Here is a 16,850-nt window from a genome sequence, read left to right as displayed (position 1 = left end):
CTAAAAATATGACGAGTTAGAGATCAAGCATTCAAACAGGTGGAGTCCTGGGAGAAATCTCACATTCTAACCATGGCACTTTGTGAATGGATTGTGTCATTATCATAGAGTGTGTCCTCTGTGGGAGTGTTCAGTCTCCTTTTTAGCTCTGTCAGTCTTAGTCACACTTGATTGCCCCATGTCATGTTATAATGCAGCAGCAAACTCCTCACCAGACACCAGTGTGGTGTTCTTGGAAATAACTGCTTCTAGAAGCACAACTTTAAAATGCCTACTAATTATAACTTCCCAGTCTCTGTCATTCTGCCTCATTAGAAAACAGAGTAAGACATTCTCAGCATACTGAAGTCAGAGTCTACAGGGGACAGTGACACTGCTAGAAAGGGATGGGTCAGTGGGAAGGTCAGAGGGTTCTACTTGCTGTGGGACAGCCAGGAGGAGGAGGTGATCACCAGTCACACTGATCAGAAACCCAAAGGCTCCAACTGCTCCTCGGCCAGGCTGAAGCCTCTCTCTCCACATGACTGCTGAGCCTGACCACTACTGTGTCTCTTGTCTCCCTACTTTTGCATTTTCTGCCATCTGTGACCGTCACAGGCCAGAGATTGAAACGGGGACCCTGGATAAATCACATTGGCACTGGGGTTGGTGTATGTACAAACACACAGAGATTCACACAGTAACATGCAACTCTACTCCTGTCACTCAAGTCAAACCTGAAAGTAAGAACATATAGAGGAGTCCCACAATGCAAGAATGTAATTGTGAGCCACATGTGTTGGCTCACACCTTTAATCTCAGTACTCAGGAGACAGAGATAGGAGGTTCTCTGTGTTCGAGGCCAGCCTGGTCTACAGAGTGAGTTCCGGGACAGCCAGGCCTACATAGAGAAACCCTGTCCTGAAAAATCAACCAATACACACAGACATACAGAAACACACACACAAACACACCACCATCACCACAATCACCACCACCGCAACAGACACAACACACACACACACACACACACACACACACACACACACATACACATACACACATATCTAGAGTAACACACAAAAGCACACACATGTACATTCACATAAGAAATGTCCCTTCACATACGCAGCACACACACAGGTCCCTGCACGAATCAATAAACAGACAAAACTGAGCTGAGAAATGCACACTCACCCCAAGAAATCAAGATGTGTTACTCCCAATGTTCTTTTGTCCTGTGTATCTGTTTCAAGTCCTTGACAACATCTATGGAATAGGGAATGGGAAGGTCACTGGCAGCCCAAGTAGGAAGCATGGTTGCTCACACTCCTGGACAATGATGAAATAGGAGGTGGGAACAGCTGAAGTTACATAACTGGGTAGAAAGACAGGCTCAGTATAAAAAGTCCTGCTGGAGTGTGCAGTGGAGTGGATGCTGATCTGACCAGGACCATGGAGGCCAGTGTCCTGCTCTTTCTCGCTATCATTGTGGGCTTCTTACTGCTCCTGGTCAGGAGACACCCAAAAGGCCGCGGCCACCTACCACCAGGACCACGTCCCCTGCCCCTCTTGGGAAACCTACTACAGATGGACAGAAGAGGTCTCCTCAAATCCTTTATGCAGGTGAGACATGCACAGAGCCTGTGCCTTATGGGTTTAGACCCATATTTGCTCCTGGAGATCACTCAGCAGGACGAGAAAGGGATTCCATCCAAGCTCTAGCCTCAGGTGGGAAGATGGCTAAGGGAAAGTTGAAATGCTGATTGGTGATGGATGGTGCCCAGATCCACAGGCATGTCCTCTCAATGTTGGAATCATGTGGGGGACTGTGTTTGGAGTGTGAAAGGTGACAGGGGTGTCGAGGTGTGTGCCAAGGTTTTACAATTTTCCTCTTTGGTGCTTGCTTGTTCCAGAAGAGAAAGAAAGATGTCAGAGACATCAACAGATAAAGTTTGCTTCTGCCAGCACAAGGGATTAGCCTGCCTTGTTCAGGAGCAAAGGGGAGGAGAGGCATGTCATGAGGTGGGGTAGGTAGGGAGTGCTTATCAGTTATAAACGCCATGGACCATCCAAGCAGCTGACCATGGCACCATCATACCAGTCCCCACAAGGGAAATTTCATGTTCAATTACCATTTTTTTGTTAATAAACAATTAGCATTCTTGTCCCCACTCTGTTTAGAGAGCCGATATAGTGGCAACAATCCCAACTTGCTGCCACCCCTTGGTTGTTAACAGATCACCCATCTGTATCATTGGTGTAGTCATTTATTTTTATCTAGCTTTTGAGACAAGGTCAACCTACTTTTCCCGGGTTAACCTCAAACTCATGATCCTCCTTCAAGTTTCATTTAACGTCTTTAATCTGATCTGTGTATTGATAGTTCATTGTTGCTTAAGTTTCCAAGTTGTGACCCGGCCTAAAAACATAAGTAGGTCAATATCAAATTTGTGTAGAGGTTTTCCTTAGCATTGTCCCCTAAACTACACTGGACACTGACCGTTTTCATAGCCTTTCATTTCTATTAGCTGCATTGTAATGTAGAGTGAGTTAAAGGCTAAGAGAGGATGAGGTGGGTTATGTGCAAACACTGCACCATTCTCTTCAAGGGCTTTTAGCACTTGAGGGCTGTGACATTCCTGGGATCAATTCCCTGAAGGTGCCCAGATGGTTGCATTGTCAGGTATTTTCCAACTGTGTGTGCTGTAGCCATGACTTACATTCAGGTCCACCACCAGGTGACTATCCCTTTCCCTTCCCATGTAACCCAGTGGGTGAATCAGGACCATTCTCTGGATGTTGTCAGAAGGCACTGAATAGGTTGTCACTGGGTCACAGGAAGCATGGTTCAGCTGGCCAGCCTGGAGGGTGTGGGCATGGAGCCACATGTATAGCTGAATCCATAACTATATATTTTTAGAGACAGAATTTTATGTAGCTGAGGCTGGCCTCCAAATGGATGTGTAGCAAAGGATGACGAGTGATTCTCTGGCCTCTGCCTCCACATTGCTTGATTATAAACGTGTGTTGCCCTTCCTTCCTACTCTGCAGTACCGCTGTACTGATCAGGAAGTCCAACCAATCAGTGCAGACCCTGACTGTGTGTGGAATTAAGCCGTCTATCTTAGGTTCCTAGAAGGGAAAGGGTGGCCATATAAGAGGTTCCTATTTTCCATTCTGTATGTGTTTTCATAGTGTAACATCATCATCTGCACTGACTAACGACAACCCTGGTGCCCTTATGTTTGGCAGTTTCGAGAAAAATATGGAGATGTGTTCACAGTGCACCTGGGACCGAGGCCTGTGGTCATGTTGTGTGGGACAGAGGCCATAAGGAAGGCTCTGGTGGACCAAGCTGAGGCTTTCTCTGGCCGGGGCACAGTTGCTGTGGTTGAGCCAATTGTACAAGGATATGGTGAGATATGGGACAGGTGGCGTGGAGGATGTGGTCCAGGAAGGTGGAGCCAGAGCTGTGTTGAAAGACTCAGGTTCTCCGACCTTTCAGTGTAACCTACCCATACATCCCCTACTTTCTAAGGTATGATCTTTGCCAATGGGGAATGCTGGAAAGTCCTTAGGCGATTCTCTGTGGCCACCATGAAGGACTTTGGGATGGGGAAGCAGAGTGTGGAGGAGCGGATAAAGGAGGAGGCCCGATGTCTGGTGGAGGAGCTGCAGAAATCCCAGGGTGAGTCTCTGAGAATGGGCATAAAGGAAGATGATGATACAGAGACCTGAGTGCACAACCAAAGAAAGAGAAAGAGATATATAGGGGTAGATAAAAAGGCAGACAAACTGACAGACCAACACACACACACACACACACACACACACACACACACACGAGTATGAGGAGGATGAGATATGGACATAGGTGGAAGGAAAGAAAAAAAATGCAAGGGCAGGGAAGAAACATGAGATATATTGTGTCCAAAATAACTCCGAAACATGTACTGATAATAGCTGCAGTGTTTCTTCAGAAAATCAGTCTGTGAATTAACTTTGTTTGCCTGTTGGGTATGACTGGTGCACACTTGTCCTTTGAGAATTCAGAAAGTGAGGCAAGATGCTCAGGAATTCAATGCTGGTCCTATCTACATGGTGAGGCTCTCTTTTTGATATGACTGTGGCTGAGTGAAGGTTGCTTCCAGCACCACATACATCGGGCACGGTCCTACACGTTTATAATCCCAGCACTCTAGGGGTGGAGGCAGGAGGCTGAGATTTCCAAGGTCACCTTCTACTGCGTATAGAGTTCAAGGCCACTTTGACTTAGCCTTTGTCACTGTCACCCATCATGGTCTTATCAAAGACAAAGGCAGACCCTAGGTGACTGAGAGGGAAGGGGGCAGGAGGAACTGCAGACATGTTCTAAGCAGGGAACTGTGTTTTCTTCCTTGTGGTTGTGCTGGTGAGCAGCAGTGAGCACAGAGGCTGATGGGAGTTTGACTCTGGGTGAACTCAGAGGTACTTCTGGGGACTTGAGGGGTCTTTACATCAAGGGCGTATTGGGGACGTGACTGTTGTCTGCACCTCCATTTCTATACACGGGACATTTGTCGTCTCTTATTGACCTTTCTCTGGAGATCTGAGAGGTCAGGGCAGAGGCAGGAGGGAAGAAAGGTGCAGAGGCTGGGAAGAATGACTGGAGAAAGCAGTCAGAGATGGAGGGACCCAAAGGAAGAGAAGTGAGCTCTAAGGCTGAGAGAAGGTGATGAGCCCCAGGGAAGGATCTATATCTCTGTCTGGAGGACCAGGCTCCAGGCAGCTTCAGATTCAAATGGAAATCCACAGTGTCAGCACACTGGACATTTTTTATCTGAGGAGATTAGGGAAAAAGATACTCACACACCTTCTTGATGGTTTCCTTTCCTCTTCCTCCTCCTCTTCTCCTTCTCCTCCTCCTCCTTCTGCTCTCCTCCTCTTTATCCTCCTTTTCCTCTTCCTCCTGCTTCTCCTCCTTCTTCTTTTTGCCTCTACAACTTATATTCCCCAACAAAGTCTTTTAAGCAATACAACCTTCACAATGTGGTTACATTCAAATTTTCAAGTGAATGATTATAATGAATATAGGTAAAAACACGTTTTCAGCTCCCTTACATGATTAAAAACAGAGTCACCCTAATAACTCACATACATACATTATAACATCTAAGCAAGATTAATAGAATATGAGAAAACAAGGACCATTTCATGTCTTCCAACTCTTTTGTTGTCAGGCTGCATATTGCTGTTACAAAAAAAGAATCAACCACTTTATTATCTATTTTGAAAGGTAATCTTATAAGGAATTTTAAAGAAGTAGTAAACCCAAACTTTTATACCTAAAAACCAGTCAGTCAGCTGATCTTTGAATCCTCAGAGTACATACTGATTTATCAATAATATCTAATATCAGAAAATTAAGGTCAGGAGTGGGTGAAAGGAATTAGTCATCACCTTTGATCACCAACCAGACCTAGCATGGAAAGTACTTCAGCTAGCAACAATCAGGCTGCTCTGTAGTTTTGACCCTATCCTAATGAATCTATAACTCAGCTGTGTGTCCTTGTGAACTTCAGATTGTTTTCTGTGGTTCTTTGTCTTAAAGCTATTCTCAGAGCATACGGTCTAACCAAAATTATTTTGAAGCTTTGTTTGAGCTAATGGTGCAAACAGAAAACTGTGACAGCATCTTTCAGCATTAAGAGAATTAGAGCCAGCCTGGATCCTGGGGACTCAATTGTTTCCCTTAATCATTATCCTGAACTGTGATCTAAAGTAGCTCCTCAGGTGAAACTGATAGGCCTTAGCTGTAAAACTCATAGGCCCTAACTGTGTAACATTTCCTTGCATTTATTTTTATTCATCAAAACTCTGTATAAACTATCATTATTATTATCAACTTGGCAGTACAATTTAGGTAGGAATCATTTTCATGACAATCCACAGATAAAAATGCCCATGAGAATGGTTCCCATGAAATAAACATACTACATCACAGGCTTAACACCATGCTAGATCCCAGAAGAAGATGGCAGAAGAAACATGTAAAGGCACAGCAGAATCAAAAGACATTCTGGGGTCCTGGGACTTGTGGTCTTGTCGAACCAAGATTGACCCAACAGAGTGTTTCCTCCTGGTGGGCTGATACCCTGGACTCCAATTGCCACCTGTTGCTCCTCTGACACAGCCACCAGCAGATCTACATGGGATCAGAGACCACAGACAAGCCAGCCTCAGGGTGAGGGCCAATGGTAGCCCTCTAACCACCAGGGTCCATATCTGAACCTGACATAGGAAGGTGGCAGGAACAGGTGCTGATGGCTTCTGGAATACCACAGAGCCCAGAAGTCAGAGAAGGGATGGCAGATTGGCATGCAGAGTGCAGGGCCTGTAAATTCACACAGGCATTCCCTGAATCATTCTCTGCACCATTCCAGCCAGTGGGAGTTAGCTATCAGCTCAGAGTCAGAATGTTGTCCTGGGAGGAGGTGTAGGTGTATCCTAGTCCCAACCATAGTTAGCTGAGTTGCCTTAGTGAAGGTAGCCTCCCTTTTTGTGTATATGAATAGTATCCCATTTTCTGTGCAGTATTGAGGGAAGTTGAATAAAATGATGCATGCAATTCTAAGTGAAGGCCCAGACTCATATGTGCATCATATGTGCAAATGTGGTAGCCACTGTTGTTGTACTTTGATTAGTGAGTGGTGGGGGCAGCCTCACAGAGATGGGGCTGAAGCCAAGTGTTCCATGGTTTTTTATCCCCTGCCTCCTATCCTGCATCCTCCTCCTCCAGGAGCCCCCATGGACCCCACCTTCCTCTTCCAGTGTATCACAGCCAACATCATCTGCTCCATTGTCTTTGGAGAGCGCTTTGATTACAAAGACCACCAGTTCCTGCACCTCCTGGACCTGAACTCTCAGACTTTCTTGCTCTACAGCTCATTCTCCAGCCAGGTCAGTTGTGGGAAGAGAAGAGTATCCAGGGCAAAGGAAAGAAGACACTGCTCTGTGGATGAAGACGGGAGTGTCTTTGGGCTGGAAGAAAGAGAGAGACTAGATGGAGAGGCGAGGAGTTTGAGAGCAGGACGAAAAGAAGGATGGGGAGCAGGGCAGAGACCTGAATGTAGAAATACAGAGCCATACACACAAGCAGAAAATGGTGATGTTGGTGATGTAGCTGTAGCTCAGAGGGTAGAGGACTTGGTTTTCATGCCTGAGGCCCAGACTGTATATTCTGGGTGTCGTGGTACACAACTCATGCAATTCCTGCACATGAAGGCAGGGGGATGAGAAATTCAGAATGATCCTTAGCTACATAATGAGTTTAAGGCCAGTTTGGCATGCATGAGACCTTGTGTTCATAAAGCAAAACTCCCAAATTAAAAGAAACAATGACAATTCAGCACAGGCTATTGGGAGAGAGAGCAGAGGAGAGGAAAAGGGAGATACAGAGAAAGGCAAGGTTTCTTGCAGCCTAGGAGAACAAGCTCCAAGGCTGGACACAGGGCTTGCAAGGAATGCAAGGTGTTGTGAAGCTAAGACTTTTTTATCTGAGGAATTTTTCGGAATAGGAAAAAAACTCACACCACATTAAAGGTTACTTTCTTTATTCTCTTCCAATGAATCTCTCTTTCTTTTTTTTCTACATAGCGATATATACCCAACATAAATCCTTCAGGCAATGTAAAAGTTACATTTGAAGGTCACATTTCACTTGATAAGAAACAGAATCATCCCTACAGCAACACACTTGTAGTACATCTTTGCTTTCTAATTGGTGTGGTTATAATCTGAAGCTGCTGTGTAAAGAAAGAACTGGCCATTGATATCTATTTTGAGAGATAGACTTATAAAAGATTTTAGAACAGTTATAAACCTATTGAGGAGTCTAAGAAAAATAAAATCATAAACTATCCTATATTTCTGAGTGTAATAAACATTTTAAACTAACATTTTGTGATTGGGTGGCTTTCTTGAATTCTCTATACTAAATGCTTTGGTTGGAACTCAGATTTACCTTAAATCTCCTAATATAAGTCTACTTGATATTTTCCAATGCAGAGTGACAATAAATACATTTTAGTTCTTGAAGTATATTTTTCTGTCCTGCTTGTAACTTTAGATCATAAAAAGGAAACTTCTAACTCTTTTTCACCTGTGCAATTTTAGGACTCAACATAAAAACAGTTAGTTGACTAAACTTTGAGTTTCCAGGTGTATGCCTGTATCATAAAACTGAGATTAGGAATTTGTGCAGAGAGTTAATCACTGGCCTATGTTATCAGCCAGACTTAGCAAGAGAGACTGGCATAGTAATTAGGTTGCTATGTACCTGTAACCTTGGTTCAACAAATCAGACAGCTGCTATTTTGTCCTTGTGAATTTGGCTGCTTTCCCTGGGAAATGTTTATCTTAAAACCCATTAGCAAGGCACCTGGCCTAATTTGAAGTTACTTTGAAGCCTAAAACCAGCTGATAGTATACAGCTGTCTTAGTAGCTGGAAATACAACACTTTTCCTTTGTCAGCCTGAGCTATGGTATAAAACAGGTCCTAAGTATATGACAGTCCTCGTGGAACAATGACCTAGTTATGAAAAATATCCTAGTATTATTTCTATTCACCAAAATTATACAGCTCAAGAAGAAATCATCTTCCTGACAATCCACAGATATAAATGTGCCCAGTAGGGTGAATATATTCATGAGATGAGCATATTACAATATAGGCAGTGGATGACTCACAGCACCATATACACAGCAGCAGCAAGCATGTAGGGACACAACAGAAGCAAATACATTATAGAGTCTGTTTTCTTTCAAGCCTTGCTTGAGTGAGACAATCTCATCAGAGAGTTGAACTTCTGGTGGGCTGACACCTTGAATATTAATTGCCATCTGCTATTGCTCTGACATGTCTATAAGGTACCTGCAATGATTAGAGTCAGATTTAGAGACAAAATTCAAAACCCTGAATGTGTATAGTGTACTCTATGGGAGGGGTGTGTGTGTGTGTGTGTGTGTGTGTGTGTGTGTGTGTGTGTGTGTGTGTTGCATGTTTCTTCATGAAATCTGGGGACCTAGAAGCAAGTGGTGGTTTGAATGAGATTGGCCCACATAGGCGAGTGTCTTTGCATACTTGAGATCTAGTTGAAGAGCTGTTTGGAAGGATTAGGATCTGGGACCTCATTGGAGCAGATGTGTTGCTTGAGGTGAACTTTGAGGTTTCCAAATCCCATGCAAGGCCCAGTGTTCCCTCTAGTTCTGCCTGCCTGAATATCATGATGTCAGCTCTCAGGCACATGTCTGGCTGCCTGAATATCATGATGTCAGCTCTCAGGCACATGTCTGGCTGCCTGTATATCATGATGTCAGCTCTCAGGATTTGCCTATCTGCCTGTATAACATGATATCATCTCTCAGGCACATGCCTGTCTGCCTGTATATCATGATGTCAGCTCTCAGGCACACTCCTGTCTCCATGCTGCCATGCCTGCTGCCATGATGGTAATGGACTAACCTTCTGAAATGGTAGACAAGCCCTCAAAATTACCCTTTTTTTTTTGGTAAGAAATACCTTTGTTGTGATGTCTCTTCATAGCAATAGAACAGTGACCAAGTTAGAGCACTGTCCACTTCTTGTGACCAGATAGCTTAAGTTGACCTCTGGGTCCTCCTTTCTTGCAGGTGTTTGAACTCTTTTCTGGCTTCCTGAAGTACTTTCCTGGTGCCCACAAGCAAATCTTCAAAAACATGCAGGAAGTCCTCGACTTCATTGGCCGGAGTGTGGAGAAGCACAGGGCAACCTTGGACCCCAGCAGTCCAAGAGACTTCATCGATACCTACCTTCTACGCATGGAGAAGGTAAGTCCTGCATGAATGAGAGAAGTGATGGGTGAGAGTGAAGGCTAGGGATGTGAGCAGAGAAAAAGGGGGACCAGAGGATGGGGAGGAGAGATAGGAAATGGAGTGCCGGAGATGGAGAAGAATCTAGAAATAGAAGACTAGAGAAAGGGAGGAGAAAATGAAATAGGGAGAAAGAAGGCTGTGGAAGAAACACAGGGCAAGGGACAAAAAGCAGAAAAGAGCTCAAAGTAAGAAAGAGCCTGGGAGACAAAACATGATAAATACCAGAGAGCAAAGTTGAGAAAGAAGACAGAACATAGAGCAAGGGACATTATCGAGGACCGAGAAATGCCATGTGGTCCATACAGTGTGAGACAGAAGGACAGTTCCTGGGATGTATGAGCATCTCCCTGTAAGGACCCAGTGACTCCTGACCCTCTCTTCTCTCTCCCATCTGGAACTAGGAGAAGTCCAACCCACACACGGAGTTCCATCACCAGAACCTCATGATCTCTGTGCTGTCTCTCTTCTTTGCTGGCACCGAGACCAGCAGCACCACACTCGGCTGTGGCTTCCTACTCATGCTCAAATACCCCCATATTACAGGTGTGCCATAGGCTGCCAGTTGGGCGATCTTCTATATCCCTTTTGGCTGTGGAGATTTGTGTGGATGAGTGAGACATGGGTCTCTTACATCAGGAGCTCTGAAGGCTTTGATTTACTTCTAAACTAGGGCACTGTTTTGGGTGAATGAACACTGAGCTGGCCCATTTTCTGTTATCACTTAAAGGTTGATCCATCCATCCATCCATCCATCTATCCATCCATCCATCCATTCATTCATCCATCCATCCTTCCCTCTTTCTTCCCTTCTGTCTCTACTTCCATCCATTCACTCATCTTTCTGTCCACCCACCTCTTCACCCATTTATCCATTTTTCTATCCATCCAGCTACATACCTATTCATGCCTATCTGTCATTGAGTCATTCGTTTATTCATATACAAATCTTTTCATTCCTTAATTTTTCCAACTGGCCTTTGAATTTATCCTTCATGTGTCCATTCATTCCTCCATGTATCTTTTTAATGATTGACTCATTTACCTGTGGTTTATTTATCATTCAATACCTGTGGTGATATATTGTGTACCCTAATAAACTTATCTGGGGATCACAGAACAGAGCCAGCCATTAGATTAGACATAGAAGCCAGACAGTGGTGGCACACACCCTTAATCCTATCACTTGGGAGGCAGAGATCTGTCTGGATCTCTGTGGGATCAAGGCCACACAGGGAAAAGGGTCAGGCAGTGGTGGCACATGCCTTTAACCCCAGCAATTGAGATCTCATGCCTTTGCTTGGAAAGCACACAGGCCTTTAATCCCAGGAAGTGACATGGCTGTGTGGAGAATGGTATATAAGGCGTGAGGAGACAGGAACTAAGCAGCAGTTCAACTGAGACCATCAGGGGTGAGGACTCAGAGGTTTTCAGTCTGAGGATTTGTGGAAACAGGATCAGCTGAGGAGCTGACAAGGTGAAGTTGGCTGTGGCTTGTTCTGTTTCTCTGCTCTTTCAGCTTTCATCCCAATATCTGGTTCTGTTTTTTTTTTTTAATTAATAAGACCATTTAGAAATTCATGTTAGACCTACCTGTTTATTCCTATATTTACTCATTCATTCATTCATTCACATATTCCTCTGTTGAATCTACATTTGCTTGATTATTGGCTGGTTGTGTGCATTGATTTATTTATGTAGGTACCATTTATTGATTCATTAATTGTTTAATATAACAAGTAAAAGTAGAATACATATATCCAGGTTTTAGTTTGCTCATTTCATTCGCTCAGCAATCTTTCCTTCTATTACCTGACTCATTCATTGCTTTGTTGACTCACACACTAACATTCTAAAAATTTTAAAATGATTTACTGTTACTTTGAGTATGCCTGCTGCAGCTCATGTGTGGAGGTGGAAGGACAACTCTGTGTAGCTGGGCCTCTCCTACACCTTCATGTGGGTTCTGGATGTCAAAGTCAGGCTGTCATGATGCAAACCAAATACATTTACTGGTTGAGTCATTTTATCAGCCAATATACTCACAACATATCCATATTTTGTATTCAAGTATGCATAGACTAATGTACTTCCTTTATTTCTGAGGATATAGCCTCAGATTCTTAGCCTGGATTTTTAAATTTATTTTACTAATGTACATTATTGTTTTGCCTGCACATATGTCTGTGATGGTGGACAGGGAGTCAGAGACAGTGTGAGTCACCATGTGGGTGGTGGAAATTGAACCTGGAACCTCTGCAAGAGTAGTAGTCAGTACTATTAACTACTGAGCCATCTCTCCAGCCCACTGGATTTTTGAACATAAATTCCATGCAAAGACATCTGTCTGTCTGTCAGTCTTGGTGTGTTTGTATATTTGTGTGTGTATGTATGGTTGATATACAGAAATACAAATTATAACATTACATTTCAAAAGGAGAAAATTCCCTCTCCAGTCATTATTCCAGATTGATAGATTAAAAATATTCATGTGCTGTAGGTTTTCACTTTTTCTATTTACAAGCAAGGTTGGAGCTTTTGAGAGAGACTCTACTATAGATTTAAGTGTGGCTGGAGAGACAGGTGTCTGAGGGAAGCACAGGTGTGCATGACCAAGAGTGCACTGTGTCCTTCTCAGCAGAGTCTACTTGCTCTGCACTGTTCCTAGGCTATTGGCTGGCAGAAAAGAGGGTCACTGTGCATTGCCTCCAGGAAAGGAGGGAGGGCACTGTCTGTTGTCTCCTTTTTCTGTGCAGAGAAAGTCCAAAAGGAGATCGATCAGGTGATTGGCTCACACCGCCTACCAACCCTGGAGGACCGCACCAAAATGCCTTACACTGAGGCTGTCATCCACGAGATTCAGAGATTTTCAGATCTCGCCCCGATTGGTGTCCCACACAAAGTCACCAAAGACACTTTGTTCCGAGGTTACCTGCTCCCCAAGGTGAGACCAGCTGCCATTCCACATCTCTACTCCATGATCATCCTCCATTTTCTAATCGCCAGCCTCAGACTGTTGTGGTTACCTAGCAATTCTGTGTTTCTTAGGAACTGACTGTCTGAAGATGGGAGTCAGGGTATGCTAATATCTTTGTGTCTCATAATGTCTCCTAGAACACTGAAGTGTACCCCATCCTGAGTTCAGCTCTCCATGATCCACGGTACTTTGCACAACCAGACACCTTCAACCCTGACCACTTCCTGGATGCCAATGGGGCCCTGAAGAAAAATGAAGCTTTTATGCCTTTCTCTATAGGTGAGACCCACTTGTGCTTCCTTTCCCAGACACTAGAGGGCAGGCTCATCCTCCTGGACAGACAGGTCCAGGTCCCTGTTTACCGGTTTATTCCAGCTGCTTTGCCTGAAGCATTTCATTCACCCTGTGGCTACAGTTCCATAAGAGGACTCTTGAACTAAAGGAGCATTCTGGCCATCATGACTTTGGGGAATTATTTCAAAGCTTCTAAACCTGAGCAAATGCATTTTCTTAAGAAACAACAGCAAGAACAACTGACGTCTTCTATGAACACTGCTGTGAACTGTGTAGGGTCTTGATGGCCAGGGAGGCATTGAGTTTAGCTGTGAGCACTGGGGAGATGGGGCATGTCTTGACATGCTTGTCTCTGCTTGAAGTAAATACTCTTGCTTGGCAAATTGTAAGAGAAATCAAAATTACTACCATTTATTTCAGAAAAAAAAAATCCATGAAGGATGATATCCTGAACCAGAGAAAGTTCAGGGTTACAGCACCCATCAGTGCCAGCTCTCGGAGTCTACAGACAATGGTGAGCTGGGCGTGGACACACAGCTTGATTAGTGCCAGCTCTGCTTTTGCCTTACTTGGCCATGTTGGAATAGTTGGCAGCCTGGGGTGGGTCAACTGCTATGAGAGACTGAGACTTGTTCTTCATTGGAAGATATAATCTCAAGTTGTCATTAGTTCAGTTGCCTATTGTGTTTGGTTAGTTTGTTACATACAGAAGCTGCCTCCAGCCAAGTTTAATTCACTTTTTTTGACTCTACAGGATGTAAACATGGAAACTTTGAGTTCAGGTTTTTATCTTTTGGAGAAAGGGGCATTCTAGAAACAATTCCTTAGCTTTTAGTTGTGTCCCCCATCATGTCCTCATGATAGGGATAGAACCCAGGGCTGAGTGTGTGTAAAGCAAGTTTTCATCAAATGAGCCCATACTCTAGCCTCTCCCTGGTTAATTCTAGAAGATGTTCTCCTGCTATTCCTCCTCTCTGTTCTCATCCCTCACTGAGGGATTTCAGGCAAGTGTTCTCTTACTGAGCCATGTCTCAGCTAAGAATTGTCTAGTGTTGAGTGTCCAAGTGACTTCAAGACCCTGGGTTCAGCCTTGCACCTGGCTCTGTCCAGTATAAGGGCTTCCTTTCATTTTCATCTTCAGAATTGTAGACATGTAGGGCGTGAGGTAAAAGTGAATTGTCTGTATAAGAGTCCCATGTTTAGAAAGGCAGGGTTATGGGGAAAGGGGATGTGAGAAGAAGACACGGAAGAAATACATGACCAGATGTGGTTGGACAGAGAAGGTGGTGGAGTTAGGATGTTTGTTGGCTAGGAAGTTTAGAAAAAGCAAGCATAAGAGAATAAATAATAAGACACGTGGTGATGGGCGGTACAGACACAGGTTCACGAAGACTGCTGTGGGATGCAAGCAAGCAACCAAACGACTAAGCAACCAAGCCAGCAAGCTAGAGATTGAGCAAGCAAGCAAGCCAAAAAAATATTAGAAGCAAAGAGACATGAACGGTGCTGATTTGCCAGCTCCAGGCATGGGAACATTGTGTTGAGAGTGAGATCAGCCATTAAAAGCTGCTTTGGAAAAATTTGGGTCATAAAATGAGTTCTAGGATAACTGTCTCAGAGAGATACTCCATGAGTTTCTAAGCTCATGTTACTTAAGTTCAGGAAATGGAACACTCAAGGGGATAGAGTGCTTTCCCTAGACACCCCTGCACAGGCACGATTTCCCAACAACTGGAGGGCACAGGGTTTGCTGGGAAATCCCTCTTTTATCTGGAGGCCTGAAGTGGTCATTTGCAGATTAAGAATCTCTGAGGTACAGGGCAGGAGGTGGAGCCTCTGCCTGGTCTTTCAGGCTCCCATTCCTATGTGGTGCTCCATGACCATGTGACAAATCAACAAGGCTCCTTATGTCTCTGAGAATCCTGTGGGTGCCATAGGCCCTTTTCATGTGCCCGTGACCATTCTCAGCGGGGTGAACAATTGTGTTCAGGAACTTTTTGAAGTTCCATTGATCACAAGCAGGAGAAACAAAGGAGGCAGAGAGAAAGAGAGAAAGGTGGAGGAGAGAATGAGTGACAAAGGGGACAGAGAAAGGTGAGAGACAGAGAGGCCATGCTCTGTAGTCTATCAACTTCCTGTCTCATTGTCCCAAGTGCTGCACTTGCACACATGTGCCTCCATGTCTGGATCATATAGGACCTTTAACACCATCCAGTTGTTAATCTAAGAGTCCTTGTAAACAGTACCTTCACCTTCAGGGCAGTCCTATGCAATGAGTATCAATCCCTCACATGAGAAAGAAGGGAACACTAAAGATGTTGCATTAAACATGTGTACACATACACACTTGGTTCCTATTATAAGTAGGTTCTTACATTTCTGGAACAAAGGACTCTGATAATCCATTCTTACAGTTCTGGAACAAAGGACTCTGATAATCCAACAAAAGCTAGAAATCTGTTGGAAGTGACCATGAGACACCCACCAACAGTCTGTCCTGAATTTTATGACTAATTTATTGTGTATATGTTTGCATACATATACATGTGTGCCATGGTGGATGCATATGTGTTTATAGCAAAGGACAGACTTTGGGGGTCGGTTCTCTCCTTATAGCATGTGGGTCTAGGGGGTGAACTCATGTCTTCAAGGTTGACAACAGGCTCTTTTCCGGGCTAAGAAATCTCACTGGCCCTTGCACCAATTCTTTAAGGTTTTGGGAATCTCTTCACATTTTTGAATTGCAGGTTGAGGGTCAAACTCATTCTTATTCTTTGCAATGGCCTGAGTTGTCTGGGCTTAGGGATGGGAAACTCTGGAGGTTGTATACTGCCCTAGGGCTCACATGGCTCATCCTCTGTGCCTACAGGAAAGCGCATTTGTCTTGGCGAAGGCATTGCCCGCAACGAATTGTTCCTTTTCTTCACCACAATCCTCCAGAACTTCTCTGTGTCCAGTCCTGTGGCTCCTGAGGACATTGACCTCAGTCCCGAGGAGAATGGCTTCGCCAAAGTGCCCCCAAAGTACCAGATCTGCTTCTTGGCCCGCTGATTGGGCTGAGGTGGCCATGTCTCCCTGCTCCTGTTGAGAATGGCCCCATCTTTCTGCCTCTGAGAAACCTGCTGGAAACCAGGCCCTAGGTCACTGTTTACTTTATTCCACCTCACTGCAGCTTCTGCAAAGCTGGAGGTGTGTTTTTCTGCCCTGTGAACGGCATTGGTGAAATCAATCAAGTGTCTTTCTTAATGTGTGAACAGAGAGATTTGGAGGCCACATCTCATGCTGAATCATTCCCAACAGCCACAGTCCTCATGTATCAGCTCCTGGTGATCCATGATCTTTGCTGATCGACTCTGTTCATGGTCTGAATTCTGTGTCTGTAAACTTGCCTAATATGCATGGTTCACATAAAGAGAATCACGTAGTGTGTGATATTTGGTATCTGGTGTCTTTTACTTCACACAATATTATCTAGGTCCCTATGCTGCTTTGCAGGCCACAGTCACAAAACTTCATGGACTTCTCTCATGATCTTTCTCAGCCAAAAGCACAATTACCTTCTTTCTTGTGTTCTGCCAGCAGAAGGTGTGGTCCAGATTTAGGCTGGGTCTTCCTGCTTCTAAGAATCTGATAAGAAATCCCTCAGAGCATGCCCAGCAGCTTGGGGTCTAGTTGATGCCAGATGCAGTCGAGTCAACACTCAAGAGC

At 44.4% G+C, this 16,850-nt stretch overlaps 1 protein-coding gene across 1 annotated transcript; it reads left to right on the top strand.

Annotated features, from left to right (window-relative positions):
- Window positions 1-1,413: 1,413 nt before the first annotated feature.
- LOC131924455 (cytochrome P450 2B1-like) lies at window positions 1,414-16,574 on the top strand. Its single transcript, XM_059279741.1, has 9 exons — window positions 1,414-1,605; window positions 3,235-3,397; window positions 3,521-3,670; window positions 6,761-6,921; window positions 9,653-9,829; window positions 10,276-10,419; window positions 12,630-12,815; window positions 12,986-13,127; window positions 16,012-16,574. Exons 1-9 carry the CDS (start codon window positions 1,435-1,437, stop codon window positions 16,191-16,193), a joined length of 1,476 nt encoding a protein of 491 aa, XP_059135724.1. The 5' UTR covers window positions 1,414-1,434; the 3' UTR covers window positions 16,194-16,574.
- Window positions 16,575-16,850: the final 276 nt, after the last annotated feature.

The sequence above is a fragment of the Peromyscus eremicus genome, chromosome 1, assembly GCF_949786415.1.
Source record: "Peromyscus eremicus chromosome 1, PerEre_H2_v1, whole genome shotgun sequence".
NCBI lineage: Eukaryota > Metazoa > Chordata > Mammalia > Rodentia > Cricetidae > Peromyscus > Peromyscus eremicus.
This window is presented reverse-complemented; position numbering and strand designations above follow the sequence as displayed.